This window comes from Diceros bicornis, chromosome 35 (assembly GCF_020826845.1).
Source record: "Diceros bicornis minor isolate mBicDic1 chromosome 35, mDicBic1.mat.cur, whole genome shotgun sequence".
Classification (NCBI taxonomy): domain Eukaryota; kingdom Metazoa; phylum Chordata; class Mammalia; order Perissodactyla; family Rhinocerotidae; genus Diceros; species Diceros bicornis.
In genome coordinates this window covers 30,265,949-30,282,885 of record NC_080774.1, presented here as the reverse complement: position 1 = coordinate 30,282,885, position 16,937 = coordinate 30,265,949, and the positions used below count along the sequence as shown (strand labels likewise).

The 16,937-nt window shown below is 40.8% G+C and overlaps 1 protein-coding gene across 1 annotated transcript in view; it reads left to right on the top strand.

Moving 5' to 3' along the window:
• Positions 1-16,937, top strand: part of MAPK1 (mitogen-activated protein kinase 1) — a 102,117-nt gene that overhangs the window by 55,581 nt on the left and 29,599 nt on the right. The window contains exons 2-4 of the mRNA XM_058532038.1: positions 3,280-3,462; positions 5,164-5,353; positions 14,241-14,357. Coding sequence (XP_058388021.1) covers positions 3,280-3,462; positions 5,164-5,353; positions 14,241-14,357 — 490 coding nt within the window. The remainder of the gene's footprint in view (positions 1-3,279; positions 3,463-5,163; positions 5,354-14,240; positions 14,358-16,937) is intronic.

Genomic DNA, 16,937 nt, shown 5'->3' with positions numbered 1-16,937 from the left:
GTTATTGTTTGGTTTTTTTGATAGTGGCAATCCTGATGTGTGTGTGATATCTTGTTGTAGTTTTGATTTGCATTTCTCTAACGATTAATGATGCTGAGCAACTTTTCATATGCATGTTGGCCATTTGTGTATCTTTGGATAAATGTCTATTCAACATGATGTCTTATTTTTAATGTGTTTTTTTTTTATTGAACCATTCTTGAATTCCTAAGATTAAATATTACTTGGATATAATGGATTATTTTAATGTATTATAAAACTATATTTACTCGTCTATTTTTCGTTGATTTTCAAGCTTGTGCTTTTAAAAAGATTGATCTTTAGTTTTGGTTCTTTTTCATCATCGTCGGTTTTTATTTTTTTATTTATTGTTAAAGATTATTTGCCTTAGAGGGGTGAGTTAAGAAGCTCTTAATTTTCTTAACCCTGAACAGTTTAACCCTGGAATGTTTTTTTGAAAGAGCAAGTTTATCAAAAATAAAAAAAATGAATATCTAAAATTAATCCATCCAGAGACTGTGTAGTCACAGATTGGATTAAGATTTCAAACTGCAACCATAAGTTGTTTACAAGAGACACATTTAAAGCAAAAACTGTAGGGCCGGCCCTGTGGGTTAGCGGTTAAGTGTGCGTGCTCCGCTGCTGGAGGCCCGGGTTCAGATTCCGGGCACGCACCGATGCACCGCTTCTCCGGCCATGCTGAGGCCGCGTCCCACATACAGCAACTAGAAGGCTATGCAACTATCTACTGGGACTTTGAGGAAAAAAAATAAATAAATAAAAATTAAAAAATAAATAAAGCAAAAACTGTAGCATGGCAGTAGTTGAGGGGAGAAGAGAGATGAGCAAAGATTAAATTCTTAGGGAAAAAAGAAAACAGAGTTGGTAGCGATTTTAAAACAAAACAAAGTGATTTACAAAACTGAGATACCAAAAAGTCCATGGTAAAAGGTATACCAATGAAATTTATTTGCCGAGTACAAGAACAATAAAATAAATGAAACAAAACTAAGAAATCCAAGGAGAACTGAACAAATATAGAGTTGTTGTGGAAGAGTATAAACTCTTTGTGATCAGTTCAGTGGCAGGTTGTGTAAACCAAAAAGACAGCAAAATGGAGAGAGAAGAGCAGACAGGAACAGACTCAACTCTGTGGACAGGGCCACAGCTTCTTTTTAAGTGGGAGCCAATGAGGAGAATCTCATGACTTCTCTCTTAAAAGGGGTCATTTGGTTATTTTTTCATCCCTGAGTGTTGATACAGTTGGAGGGGCTAGTGACCATAAGCCCCTCCCACCAGCAGTCTTGTTCTCCAGAGCAAATTTATGACCATGTTTGACTACCATGTTTCAGTAAAACTAGAAATTTATAACGTTCAGTTTAAGCCAATTTTTTGTGTGTGTGTGAGAGGAAGATCAGCCCTGAGCTAACATCCATGCCAATCCTCCTCTTTTTGCTGAGAAAGACTGGCTCTGGGCTAACATCTGTGCCCATCTTCCTCCACTTTACGTAGGACGCCGCCACAGCATGCCCAGAGAAGCGGTGAGTCAGTGCACGCCCGGGATCCGAACCCGGCCTGCCAGGAGTGGAGCGCGTGTGCTTAACCGCTACACACGCCATGGGGCCGGCCCCTAAGCCAATATTTTACAGCTGTTTTAACCTGTATTCTCTTTTGTTGAACTCATGCTCTTCCTATAATTTGAATTACCCAGAAAGAATTTTAATTTCTAAAAATGTGTTTCCCAATATTGAATAAACTTGCTTGAATGACGTATCTCTTTGCCTGCATACCTGAAAGTAGTTTAGGCCTTCATGCAGCAAACTAAAGCAAAATAAAATTTGAATAGTGATTCTTTGTTTAAGGAAATATTTTGTTTCAAAGTATTGAGGGCACCTGAGTGCAGTGTATTAATGGTGTTACGGGAGAACTGAAGCTGAATAACACAAGGTTCCTCCTACAGCAGCATAGTTTTGTGGTGGAGTCGGATAAATGCATCGGTAATTCTCAGAATAAGTAGACTGATAAATATCATTATAGAAGCACAAACTTGAGAATAAGCTTATTTTACTATTTTATATTTCTAGCACTTACCCTGAGGAAACAAGAAGCGATGTCTTACTGCCTGTCAGTGTTATTTCATTGATTCGGTTGATGGACCAGATGTTGCTATTTATTAATATGAAAAGCTCTTATAGAAAAGATTCAATATAATATTGGTCTTAAAGATAGTAGTAATATTCAAGATTAAAATTCGGGGCCAGCCCCATGGCTTAGCGGTTAAGTGCACGCGCTCCACTACTGACGGTCCAGGTTCGGATCCCGGGCGCGCACCGATGGACCGCTTGTCCGGCCATGCTGAGGCCGCGTCCCACATACAGCAACTAAAAAGATGTGCAACTATGACGTAAGCTATCTACTGGGGCTTTGGGGGGAAAAAGAAAAAGGGGAGGAGGATTGGCAGTAGATGTTAGCTCAGGGCCGGTCTTCCTCAGCAAAAAAGAGGAGGATTGGCATGGATGTTAGCTCAGGGCTGATCTTCCTCACAAAAAAAAAAAAATTAAAGTTCATCACAGAATTGAAGATATAATTATTATTGCTTCTGCTTGAAATTCTATTAAGTCAGAGCTTAACGACAACTTGGAAAGAACTAGGCCCTACGTAACAGCTATGAAAGTATTTTTTGAAGAATGCCTTATAAGTTTTGTTATAAGACTACCCGAACGTCTTAGTTAAATTTCTCAAAGAAAAGAAATAAAGAGTCATGTCATTTTGCGAGTAAGACAAACAGAGTTGATCCAAGCAATCAAGGCATCCTCTTGGGTCCATTTTTGTTAGGGATAAAGATGTGGTTGGTGGTCATTTGAATGTTTCTGCTGAGTCAGATGAATCTGATAACAACAGTAGGACATTGTTTTGGAGGCAGAAATGATTACTCTCACCAGAATGCAGTTGCTGTTAAAAACAGTGGGAAAGTGTTTTTTTCCTGTGTGAGGCAATAAACACCTGTTCCTGGGTTTATGAAAACAGGCATCCCCACATTTACCAGGGCTGGGCCCTCTGTTAAGTTTGAGATTCAGGATGTCCTACGTTGTGCCAGCTGTATCCTCCCTAGCTTGAGGCCTTTTTGTGGATGATATATATGCTGCCTTCATGTGTATAAAACAAGTATTTACCCAGAGTGCTAAATATTTAATACTTTACCAATTTGCATTCTTTCTGCCAAGATGTTCTGAGAACTGTTTTTAATGCCATCTCTTCCCCCTCCCTTTTTTTTTTTAGCTCTGCTTATGATAATGTCAACAAAGTTCGAGTAGCTATCAAGAAAATCAGTCCTTTTGAGCACCAGACCTACTGCCAGAGAACACTGAGGGAGATAAAAATCTTACTGCGCTTCAGACATGAGAACATCATTGGAATCAATGATATTATTCGAGCGCCAACCATTGAGCAAATGAAAGATGTGTATCCTTTTCAGACAGCTGACTCCACTGCATGGTCACCTTATTCACTAAATGTAATTTGAAATGTCCTGAACTTATCAGAGTAAAGGAGAAGTATATAAAGCACATTTAAGGGGAAATTGTAACCTGCTTGCCATTTACTTGTGTCATTTAAATTTTTTCTCTGATTCATGTTATCAGTTGTCGGTAACTACATTTAATGTCTCTTTGGCAAGTCCACTATTTTCTCCGTCACTTTCAGTAAAGATTTCCTTTAAGTTTAGTTATGGAAAATCTTGGTTAACACTTTTTCTGGTGGTCTTAGGTATGGTTTGTTATGATGGTGAAAAGGAAAGAGCAGTGAAAGAAGAAAGTGGGTGCCCTGGATAGCACCTGGTCAAATCCAGACTGTCCTGATTTTAGACAATGTCATTTCTCTTCTAGGTCTCAGTTTTCTCATCTTTAAAGTTAAGGTGCTAGCCCTCATGATCTTTAAGGCTGACTCTGCTCTGAAATTATGTTATTACTCTGACCAACATTTAGAAATCTGGACTAATCAGGTCCAGAGGATGCTGCCTGGGTAAGACTACATTTGAAAGATAGAGGCATTATGTATGCTGAAGAAGATCTGCCAGAAGAAAGTTACGGTTCTGCTACTCTAGCATTCCTAACCTGTTTGCCCAGTTTGCATTCGAGAGGCAGCTCCTTGACTCTGGGCAGCCCTTCCTATTTTTAAACAGCTCTGTTACCAAGTGGTAGTGATATTTTAAGTGAAATGCCTCCTGCCGCTGCCACCTGTTGTCCTGCTTTACCTTTTGCCATGAAAATCAAGTCTCTTTTACGTGACAAGTTGTCAAGTCATGTTTCCTTTGAATCCCATACTGTGTCTCGTGTAGCATGAATCTGTAGGAGACTTATGATAATATTTACACAGAAATGAATAAAAGAAATGCAGAAACACTGCTAATTAAATATTATGGTTAAGTTAAAAGCTAAAGGCTTTCCTAATTTAATTTTTGTAGGAACAAAGTTAGCCACAGTAAACTTCTTGATCCTTAGATAAATGGAGAGGCAGAAAAGCAAGAGGAGCAGAACTAGTATAAGCCCCTTCTGAGCCTGACTTCTTCCTCATAGTCTTGTTTATTTAGGATCTTAACGTTAATTGAGGAGTCAAGTAAATAGACTGAAAGTTGAATTTAATAGCAATGTGCTCTACGTCTGTATTTCCAAAAGTTTTATTATGGTTGATTTTTGAGGAGAAGGAGGGGGACAAGAAAGGAAGTGAAAGAACAGTGACATACAAGTTGTTTCTGGGCCAGAGAGAGGAGGGCGTGTGTGATGCTTGCTGGCCACCACCCTTCCCCAGCCCTTTCCAGTAAGCCTTGGAGAGCTTTTGTTGTTGGTGGACAGTTTGGAGAACAAGGAGGTGAAGACTTCAAGAGTGGCCAATATTTTCATTAACAGTCTGTTTCAGGTCTCAATCTAGGCCCACAGTCGGTCGCCTCAGGCAGTTATAATGCCCGTTGACTCACAGGACCCAAAAAGGAGTTAACTACTTCAGATTCCTTCAGTAAATGTACACCAAGCTTTCATCAGTTTCTCGTTTTCCTCGTGGGCGTCATGATTTAATAGTGGACTATCTGGGGAGAGGGTTCATTTTGTTTTCACTGCTTCGCTTAGTGTCACCAGCTATTTGGTGTGTTACCTTAACCTATCCAAACAGATATATAGTACAGGACCTCATGGAAACAGATCTCTACAAGCTCTTGAAGACCCAACACCTCAGCAATGACCATATCTGCTATTTTCTTTACCAGATCCTCAGAGGCTTAAAATATATCCATTCAGCTAACGTACTGCATCGTGACCTCAAACCTTCCAACCTGCTGCTCAATACCACCTGTGATCTCAAGGTCAGCCAGGTTATTTACTCTTAGAGTGATATATATTGAAAAAACTCTTTTACTGGGGCATATTTATATTTATTGTTATTCATATTTAAAATTAGAAATAACATGAAAATATTTTAATGGCAAAAAAAATGCAAGTAAAGAGTGCTAGCCCTCTTCTTCTCTATCCCATTGCTCCTTCCTCTCCAGAGGTAACCACTATAACATTGATGTATTTTCTTCCAAAGTTTTTTCAATGTTGTTACAGAAATTTGTACTTTTATACCCGTATATATAAATAGGATTGTGTGCATTATTTGTAAGTTAAAAAGTCATCTATTTTATTGATGACCTTTTTCTTTAATAAATTTTATACAAAGAACACTCGGAAAATAGCAGAAAACTTTTCAATGACTTTAATATCTAAACAAGGCATTCCCAATAAATAGGGAAACCCTAGATTCTTTATAGTCCTCACAGTTCTCTTTAAAATGGGCAGCATTTATATATATTTCTATTTTAATAGGTAGCAGAGCTAAATAAGGAGGGAAATGTACAGATGTCTTAGATATGATAAAGGGATGTGGATTCAGTCTAATAAAAATGCATGTGAATTCAAGGAGACCTAGATAAGTGAAAAGACATCCCATGTTCATGAATTAGAAGACTTAATATTATCTACAAATTCGGTGCAATCCCTATCAAAGCCCCGGATAGCTTTTTTGCAGAAATGGACAGACTGATCCTGAAATGCATATGGAAATTCAAGAGACTCAGAATAGCCAAAACAATCTTATGAAAGAACAAAGTTGGAGGACTTACACTCCCTGATTTCAAAACTTACTAGAAAGCTATAGTAATCAAGATAGTGTAATATTGGCATAAAAGTAGGCATATAGATCAGTTGAATAGAATTGAGTCAATAAATAAACCCATATGTTTATGATCAACTCATTTTCTATAAGAGTGCCAAGATCTTTCACTAGGGAAAGAATAGTCTTTTCAGCAAATAGCGCTGAGACAATTGGATAGCCACGTGCAAAAGAATGAGATTGGGCCCCTATCTCACACCATGTACAAAAATTAACTCAAAGTGGATCAAAGACCTAAATTTAAGAGCTAAAACTAGAATACACTCAGAAAATGTAGGAGTAAATCTTTGCAATTTTGTGTTAGGCAAAGCTCTTAGACATGACATCAAAAGCACAAGGTACAAAAGAAAAAAACTGAATTTCATCAAGATTAGAAACTTATGCTACAAAGTAAACCATCAAAGAAGTGAAAACACCATCCACAGAATGAGGTAAAATATTTGTAAATCTTATATCTGATAAGAAACTTGTATCGAGAATATGTGAAAAACCCTTACAACTCAACAATTAAAAGATAAATATCCCAATTTAAAAATGGGCAAGGGATCTGAATAGACATTTCTCTAAAGAAGATATACAGATGACCAGTAAGTACATGAAAATATGCTTGACATCATTAGTCAGTAAGGAAATGCAAATAAAAACCACATGAGATACCACTTCACACACACTAGGATGGCTGTAATCAAAACGTCAGATGATAAGTGATAAGTGTTGGCGAAGATTCCACTTCTAGGTATATACATAAGTGAAATGAAAACACACAAAAGCTAGTACACAAATATTCATGGTAGCATAATAGCCCAAAAGTGGAAATAATTTGAATGTCTAGATGATGATGGATAAATAAAATGTGGTAGATCCATACAGTGGAATAAAAAGGAATGGAGTACTAATACATACTACAACGTCGATGAATCTTGCAAACGTTGTTATGTAAGTGAAAGAAGCCAGTCATAAAAGACCACGTATTGTGTGGTTCCATTTATATGAAATATCCAGAATAGACAAATCTATAGAGACAGAAAATACATTAGTGATTGCCTAGGGCTGGTGGGACTGGAAAGGAATGGGGAGAGACTGCTCATGGCTACTTTTGCGGTTTCTTGTTGTGGTTATAAAAATGTTCTAAAATTGGATAGTAGTAATGATTGTATAACCATGTGATTATAATGCCAAAAACCATTGAACTGTACACTTTAAATGGGTGAATTGTATGGTATTTGAATTATATCTCAATAAAGCTGTTTAAAAAGTACATATAGATGTATAGCAATGATCATTTCTTGGACTTCAGTTCAACAGACATTCCTGTGAGAAGCCCTGTAAGGTATACTTTACGGGGTATATGGTGAGGGAGATGAATGTCTACCCCTAAAATCTGAAAACAGATAAGCCAGAAATCTGATAAACAATAGATGATTATAATAATATCTGCTGTAACTGAGATACTGAAAAGAATGGTGTACAAATGCAAAGGAGAGAGGTGGGTTGGTTCTGCCCAAGGCTGTGAGAGGCATCAGGAAGAAGGTAGTATCCATGCTGGCCCTCTAAGGATGGGTAGGCTTTCAGTAGCCAGTGGCTATGTTGAGCATAGGATATCATAGGCAGAAGGAACAATGGAAATAAGAAGTAAGAAGGAAGGGACTACTGCACAAACGCCAAGGCCTGCTCTGTGTGGCTGCAGTTTTGGGTGAGTAATAGGGAGTCATTGACACTAAGCTGGAGAGGTTCGTTGGAAGTAGATCATGGAGAACTTCTGGAACTATTTAAAAAAGGCAGTGGGTTCTGTCATCAGGTGGTCAGCTTATTTGCTGTCATTGAGTGTTGAAAACAGGGTGGCCGACATCCTGTGAGATGTAGAGGACAGCTTTCTGCATCAGATACGGTTGGGTTGGACTCAGTCACCTCTTAGGATCCTTCTGAGTTAGGTTCGTGTACTTTCCACATGGGATGTAACCAGGTTCTTTCCCATGGGTCTGTGCACCTAAGAGCCAGGTGGGCACAAAAGGGATGAAGCTGCTTTTAGGAATGGCCACACTTTGTTGGCTCTTAGTGATTTTCTTGAGAAATTACAATGAATATTTTTATGTTTCCTAGTGCTTTTCTTTTTTCTTTCCATTTCCTATGATCACAACTCTGTTATGGCAGATTGCTTTTGTTTGTTTTTAGAGAGACATTCTCAATCAGTATTTTAAGTATATAATTTTTCTGGGTAAAGTTGACTCTTACTTTGCTTGAAAAATGCTCATCCTTAAGAAGAAAACAAACAGAACCAGACTACTTCGTTGTCTCTTCACTGTTTGTGGACTTGTCTTTACCTAGGGCCATTTTATTCACTGCTCACCAAAATTGACACCCACGCTAACATATGTGTGTTGTTGGCCATCTGCACAATCCAGGCGTTGTTTTCGAAACCTGACTTAACACAGAACTCAGAAACACAGTGGGCTGTTTTAGATGTTTGTAGCAGTACAGTTCACCACATTTTTAAAATGTACATATGGGGTGTGCATCATTCACATGGGCATAAGTATTCAGGAGAGAATCTCCTTTCAAAGATGAGTATAGTATGTCACTGATTTGTCATGGTCAGCATGTCTGAAAGGCAGGACAGGCGGGTGGCAGTTCAGGTGCATGTATGAGGGTTGAGAGAGCGCTGAGGGGCAGGAGTCTTCTGTTTGAGCTCTGGAATCACTGTACACCCATCAGATCCTCAGTGCCTAGAGGTGACCTTGATGCCTGTCCCACACGCCCCTGGGCCTAGAAAGTTTGTAACCTGTGGCCTTACTGACCTCTTGTTATTTAGGTCCTTTTGAATTTTCAAGTAGGCAATTATGTCATTTCTTCCTTTTTCCATTGGCTTCTGTGTTACTAAAATATTTCCTACTCTTGAGCCCTCAGGATATCAGCTATTCTCAGTGTCTTACACCTTTAACTTGTGACTCTGGTACCAGTCAAGGCCAACAGCAATAAGCTTTTCTTTTTGGCTTCCATAAACATGCTTTGTACTTTATCTGAAGCCCTGAGACCCAGCAGATGTTGACCTCTCAGGCTCTTCTGGGACTCACTCTTGTAGACTTCTTTATTTCTCAGGGCCACAGGAACACAAGGGTGATCAACCCTATTTGGAGATTCTGCTAGCATATTTTTGGTGAAACTACCAGGGGAATATGATGTCTAGCAGTCTGTGTGCTCACTGTTTGCTAGACTGAGCCCACAGAAATCCCAGTAGGAGTCCCGGAATGCTAGGAACACAGCGCTTGTGGTTCTGGGTCTGCCTGGGAAGGAGGATCTGGAAGATATGAAATGAAACCTGTCTGGGGCTTCCTTTGTTTTCTGAAAATTTGAATTTACACAGCCCCCAAAGTAGCCAGGTAGGAGTGCTACAGGCCATTTTATGTTTCTTGTACCGTATGCTGGTTGTCTTATCTTCCTTTGTATGGAATTATAATGAATATTATTGCTTTTTTATTTTGTAGCCTTGGCATTTTTTTGGTTAATGCCATGTAAATTTGGTTAGTCTTCGGTGTTGTAGTGTTCAGAGGGAACGTGTGTGTGTGTGAGAGAGAGAGAGAGAGAGAGAGAGAGAGAGAGAGAGAGGACGATCAGTCCTGAGCTGACATCCATGCCAATCCTCCTCTTTTTGCTGAGGAAGACTGGCCCTGGGCTTACATCTGCGCCCATCTTCCTCCACTTTATATGGGACACCACCACAGCATGGCCTGACAAGAGGTGCGTCAGTGCGCGCCCGGCATCCAAACCCGGGCCACCAGCAGCGGAGCGCGCGCACTTAACCGCTAAGCCACAGGGCCAGCAGAGGGAACTTTTTAAAAACAATCATGTGAGCTTTCCATTGATGACCGTGAATGGAGAGGTGAAATCTTTTAGATGTCTAAAACCTCGCATCTCCCTCTTTATTTTTTAAATCGTAACCAGTGTTTTTGAGAATCTGCTGGTTCTATGCCCTGTACTGGGTGTGGAGGATACAAATAATAAAACATGGTCCCTCTTACACCAACTCGATATTCTGAAAATTGGTAACTAAAGGGAAAGAACTAAAACCTTTTTCCTCTCTTTCCAGTAGGATCTGTGCATCAGGATAAACAAATAACTCCAGTTGATGAACGACAGCTCTTCTTTAAAAAGAATGCCAGCTAATAAGTGCAGAAGGAATGATAAAATTAGAAAAGTCACCATTTTGCAACCTGCAATGAAATAATTCATTTGTGTGATATAAGTATGGATCCTCTGCTCACCCTGCTCAGACTCCAATTCCCTGTGTGGGCTACTGCCACCTCCCCCCATGGACCCCCTCTTCACCTCACACCTAGACCATGTCCCGATCTGGAGACCCCCTTAACTCCTCTTGGATGCTGCATACCCCTCTGGGCTGCTGTGGTTCTCCCCACCCCACAGGGACCCTTAGGTCACATGACCCCACCTAATGGCTTTTGGACTAGATTTCCTGGAGGGAAAGGACAAGGAAGAGCAACTGCATGTTTAGCTTTAATTTTAAGGAAATAGATGTATTGCAGCATTCACCTGTGATAGGTTAAGTTGTCTTTCTTGGTGAAGGAATGCACCTAATGCCAAGTTTTAATTTTTCCTTCTTTAGTGTTGCCACTTTGAACAATGTAATTTTATTAACATTATTCATTATTAATGTAAGATTTTTAACCTTGGTAACTCTGTACCCTGATTTTTATTTTTAAGAGATTATTAGCAATTCAGATAATAGTAAAAGTGGTCAATACTAGAGTCTCTGTCAATTAATCCACCCCAGTTGTTTGTGCTTCCTATAAACATTTAAAGTAAGGCATTTATTCACCAAATGTTAAGTGCCTGCTATGTATAGGACATTTAGGAATAAAAAGTAAGTCAAGTGTTACCTTTTTCTACGGACTTAGATTCTAGCTGGGGAGGCAGGCATGTACACAGCTATCTCTCATGGATGTGCATGTAATACTTATATATATAATATACATCTAACAGAGTATTAGAGGAGTTCAGAAAAGTGAGCAATCAATTCTTGGTGGGGGGAGTTGATTCCTGGGGAAACTTCTCAGAAGAGGTAACTTTCAAGCTGGATATTTAGGGAAAAGAAATGGCATAGATAGGGCCCTCAGTTGAGAGGGCATTGCAGAGTTGGGGAAGCAGGTATAGTCTGGAGTAGATAGGAGCAGATGTGGGACAGAGATGATGGTGGGAGAGATGAGATCAGGAAGGTAGTTTGGTGGCAACATGTGAATGATCCTGAAAGTCATGCTTAAAGAATTTGGGCTTCATTCAGTAGGCAGAGGGGATTGGTTCAAGATTTTTGAGCCAGAAAGGTGACTTATATTTTAGAAACATTTAGGCAAAAATTTAGAGGATGAATTAGATTACAGGCAGGTAAAGCTAGTCTCCCTAATTCCAGACAAACTAAATTGAGTCTGAACTAAGGCAATGGCAGTTGAGATATAGGAGAAGCAGCCAATTCAAGAGCTATTTTGGGAGGTTTCAGCTACAGTGCCACCTCTGCCCCTCATATATGCCCAACTAGTTTCTTTCGGGCATTGTTCTGGCTTTCCCCAGGTATTTGCATGACTGGCATCTTTTCAACATTCCAGTATCACTTCAAATGGGTCCTCCTCAGAGAGTGCCTGTCCCGTCACAAGCATTCTGTCCAGTACCACTGTATTAGTTGTTTCTTGCTCTATAACACATCACCTGGAGATGCAGTGGCCTGAAACAACAATAATCATGTATTAGCTCAGTTTTTGTGGGTCAGGAATTCAGTCTAGGTGCAACAGCAAAGGCTCATCTCTTCTCCAGTGTCTGGGCCTCGGCTAGAAGACTTGAAGATTGGGGCTGGAATCATCCCTCATGTGCCTGGGAATTGATGCTGGCTGTCAACTGGAACACCCATGTGTCGCCCACATAGCCTGGGCTTCCTCACAATGTGGGCAGAGGGTTCCAGGTGCCCTAGAAGAGAGAGAGCCAGGTGGAAGCCGTATTGCATTTTATGGTGTAGCCTCGGAAGTCACACAGCATCACTTCCACTGTATTCTGTTGGTTTGGGCAGTTACCAAGGTTTGCCCAGATTGAAGAGGAGGAAAGATAGACCTTGCTCTCTTGATACAAGTTCAACCAGAGCTTGTAAGAAGAGCATGGAGGATGGGTTATATTGGTGTGGCCCTCTATAGAAAATACAGTCTGCCACAACTGTGCTTAGGTTATTCATACCACTTCTCCCTGTCTTTATAGGTATTTATGAATCTAATCAAGCCCTCTAAAATACGGCTTGCATTTCTTTGTCCACACTCCCAGAGGAGTGTGGAGACATCAGCTTCAATACTTGACCTCATTAATCTGTGAATTTCTTATATTCTGGGATTTTAAATCTGTCTGGGATTTGTTTTGTGGTTCAGCTGACCCGTGAGAGCTATGTGTCAAGTCTGGACCCCTCTAGTCTGTGACACCGGGCGTAGAGGGTGGTGAAGGATCTGTGGTCACAATCTGGGACTTGTGTTGATTTTGCTCTACTGCTAAGATGCAGTATTTCTTCCCTGCACAATTCAAAGTGTGGCTTCAGGTGTCTGTTTAACTACAGAAGGCAAACTGAGTGCGAGCTTTGGTTGAACTTGAATCAGAACATGAAGTGTTAGGGGCCGGCCCCGTGGCTTAGCGGTTAAGTGTGTGCGCTCTGCTACTTGTGGCCCAGGTTTGGATTCCAGGCGTGCACCGACGCACTGCTTATTGGGCCATGCTGAGGCTGCATCCCACATACAGCAACTAGAAGGATGTGCTGCTATGACATACAACTATCTACTGGGGCTTTGGGGAAAAAAAGGAGGAGGATTGGCAATAGGTGTTAGCTCAGGGCCGGTCTTCCTCAGCAAAAAGAGGAGGATTGGTATGGATGTTAGCTCAGGGCTGATCTTCCTCAAAAAAAAAAAAAAAAAGATGAAGTGTTAGCCCTGAAAACAAGAGAAACCATGGGTCACAGATACCTTGAAAAGTTCAAGCCATACAGAATTGAAATGAATTGGTGATAGTCCAACATAGCAAGTGATGGCTCTGAATGGCTTAGAGGACTTACCTTCAGATGTAAGAAGAAATCATTAATTCATTGCTTCTTTGAGTTGGAAGTCATGTCAAATGGGTCCATGTTGCTAGTGAACTTCCTGGGCACAAGTACTGGGAAGCCTTCTTGCAGTCTGCTTCATAGGAATTGGTAGAAAAGGCTCTCAAGAAACAAGTAGGGTGCAGGTACATTGAAAACCTCAAGATCAGTCAACCTGAAATTAGAACTTAGTGTGATCCCGCATAAAAGCTTATGGCGATAGATCAACCTGATCATCTGACAGGCCCCTGAGTGTTGGGGATGTAGTGGCATTGGCAAGCCAGCTTTGTAAAGTGAGGCCAGTGCTTATGGTGGAGGTAATGATCCCAGGAGCAACAGTAGGAGGAGTCTAGAGAAAAGACCCTGGGCAGTTTTTAGTGACTTTATGCAAAACAGTTTTTGTCTAGTGACCTAACCAAGATTGCTGTGAGATAAGCAGATAATAAAAGGTGGGGATGCCTCTTGAAATGTGTCCTATTAAGGACTCCTCCAGCCTGTTCTCTGACATGTGGATTGTGGTTGCTGCCTTTCAGATTGTTGTGAGGATTTTTTCTTTTGTTTTCTTTTCTTTTGGTGAGGAAGATTGGCCCTGGGCTAACATCCGTGCCCATCTTCCTCTACTTTATATGTGGGATGCCTGCCACAGCATGGCTTGACAAGCAGTGCATAGGTTCGTGCCCAGGATCCAAACCCACAAACCCTGGGCCGCTGAAGTGGAGCACGTGAACTTAACCATTACGCCACCGAGCCAGCCCCAATGTTGTGAGGATTAAATAAGAATGAGTATGTAGAATTCCCAGCAAACTGTTCCCCATGTAGTAATGATAGCAGCTACTTATTATCATCATTATTGCTGTTGTCTTTTTTATTTTGTGTTTTGATATTAAATTGGTTAGAATCTAAGAAGGTTTCCCATTGTTTTCTCTCTTAGATCTGTGACTTTGGCTTGGCCCGTGTTGCAGATCCGGACCACGATCACACAGGGTTCCTGACGGAGTATGTAGCCACACGTTGGTACAGGGCTCCAGAAATTATGTTGAATTCCAAGGTAAGGACTAAGTTTGCATAAAAAGAAAACCAGGAAGCAAAAGAACTTTCGAGGCATGTTGCAGTAAGCCTCCCTCTCAGTAAGCTTGTTTCCGCTTGGGTTGAGGCTTGGCTTGTCTGGCCAGCCCATGTCTGGCCAGAACGAAGGTGCTGTCTTAATCTCCTGTTCAGCATTGAACTCCTGGGCCCTGGGTTTTGGCCTCTCCACCTCAGCTAGAGTAGTGCCAACATGTTGTAGAGTTGGAGGCCGTGCCTCTCTGGTCACTGTTAAAATAAATGGTCTTGGGGGCTGGCTCAGTGGCATAGTGGTTAAGTTCGCGTGCTTTACTTCAGCAGCCTGGGGTTCATGGGTTCGGATCCTGGGCGCAGACCTACACACCACTCATGTGGTGGCGTCCCATATACAAAATAGAGGAAGATTGGCACAGTTCTTAGCTCAGGGACAATCTTCCTCAAGCAAAAAACAAAAGAGGAGGATTGGCAACAGATACTAGCTCAAGGTCAATCTTCCTCAATAAAAAATTTTAAAAAATAAAAATAAAAAATAAATGGTCTTTGTTCCACCACTTTGTCCCACCACATGTCAGCTCTCCTGAAGTCCTACCCATGGCAGCTTTCATAGCTGCTACTGCCACTGCCGGGTGCAGGCTGAGTTTGTGTTAGAGGTTATCCAATAGTGTGTATTTCTTTGAACGTGGACCAGGGCTGTTCTGTAAAGATTAGATTTATCTGATAATGAAGAGTGTCTCTTAAGCAGAATTATAATATAATTTGAAAAAAACAGATGTGGAAAGAATAGGAACTGCTATAGATTCTTTCAAAATTACGTGGTAGTCCTGCTCCCAAATGACACATGTTCCTCTGCATTTCACAGTGTCTGTGGAGAGTGTGTCCAAGGTGGCAGGCAAACTCTTCTAACAGGGTCTCTGTCTTAGTCAAGAAATGATTGAATAAATTTATAAAAGCAAGAAGAAGTGAAGTATAACATCTTTGTTAGGTTTATGAGCCAGGTGGCAAGCATGGAGGGCTGCTATGGAGATCGAGATGTAGTAGTTTTATTTTATTTTATTTTATTTTTTTGCTGAGGAAGATTTGCCCTGAGCCAACATCTGTTGCCAATCTTCCTTTCTTTTTTTTCCCTTGAGGAAGATTACCTCTGAGCTAACATCTGTGCCAATCTTCCTCTATTTTTTTGTATGTGGGTTGCTGCCACAGCATGTCTGACGAGTGGTGTAGGTCCACGCCTGGGATCCAAACGCGCGAACCTGGGCACCAAAGCGGAGTACACTGAACTTAACCACTGCACCACAGGGCTGGCCCCCCAAGATTTAGTATTTTTAATATGTCGTTTGCAAATAGTAGGTGAACAGGTGTTAAGTTTTAGGAGTTAAGTAGGCCTGACATACTTCCTGTATCTAGTATCTCAAGATCATGAGATTCTTAAACTTAATTTCATCTACCGTAATGTAACATTAAGATACATGAAGAAGAGCAATAAAAGTAGACTTTGGACCTCATGTCGCAGATCTGGGAACCAGAAATCATCCTGAGAGGCTTGATGGGAATGAAAGGAACAGGTCTAATTAGCCCATAGGCTGTGTTCTCTTCCTTCATCCTTTATTGAGTAGAAGGGCTTAGGGTGAACATTAGATTGCGTTTGTGAGGAAATGGAATTTGTTTAAAGCAGTTAGTTATTCTTGATATCATACATTTGTTCAGTTTAGTTATAAAAGTAAAATTCCATTAAAAGTCCATTGTAAAGAATGATTTGGTGTAACAGATGTTTCGAAGAAAAAAATGCTATGTTGATTGTCTTATAATTCTGTATTACAAATAATCTCACACAGCAGGTTCTTTGGCCACGTGACAGCCATTCCAAACAAGAAGCATTCACCTGTGCACGTGCATTGCATGCTGGTTGTAAAGGAGAGCTGTCAGTTTGCTTTTTATCCTGGTGGCCTCATGGTCTTGCAACCTCCATCCCGACTTGAGACGCCTCCACTGTCTTCACTTCTTAGTCACCCTGCTGGGAGAAGTAGCCAGGGAGGGTGGCCTCTGTGTTCTCTGAGGTGCCCAGTGCTCCCTTCTTGCAGAGTTAACTATGGTGAAAACTGAGTGTGAATTCTTTTTTATTCACAGCACCTCTAACCTGAGAGTGTTACTTCTAGCTATGTATTCATTCTTTTCTTTTTATTAATTTAGAACATTTTCAAACCCATAAAAGAATGAGAGTACAGTGAGCACCCATATACCCTTTACCTAGGTTCACCAGCTGTTAACATCTTACTACTCCCTCCCTGGCTGTCGCTGTCTCTGCCTACCTTCCTCTCTCTCTTCTTTCTCTTCTCTTGGGTCAAACCCTCTGACACCTCAACATAACCTAACACTTTACTCCTAGACCCTTTGGTGCATACTAATACTGCTTAAAAGGGGGTATTCTTTCCCCACAGCCACAGTACCCTTAGCACACCTAAGACTCAATCAGCATTGATTCAATGACATCCCAGTTGTCCCCCCACCAAAAGCTCTTCATAGCTGTTTTTATTTTGTTTTCAGTCCATGATCTAATCAAGGTTCATGC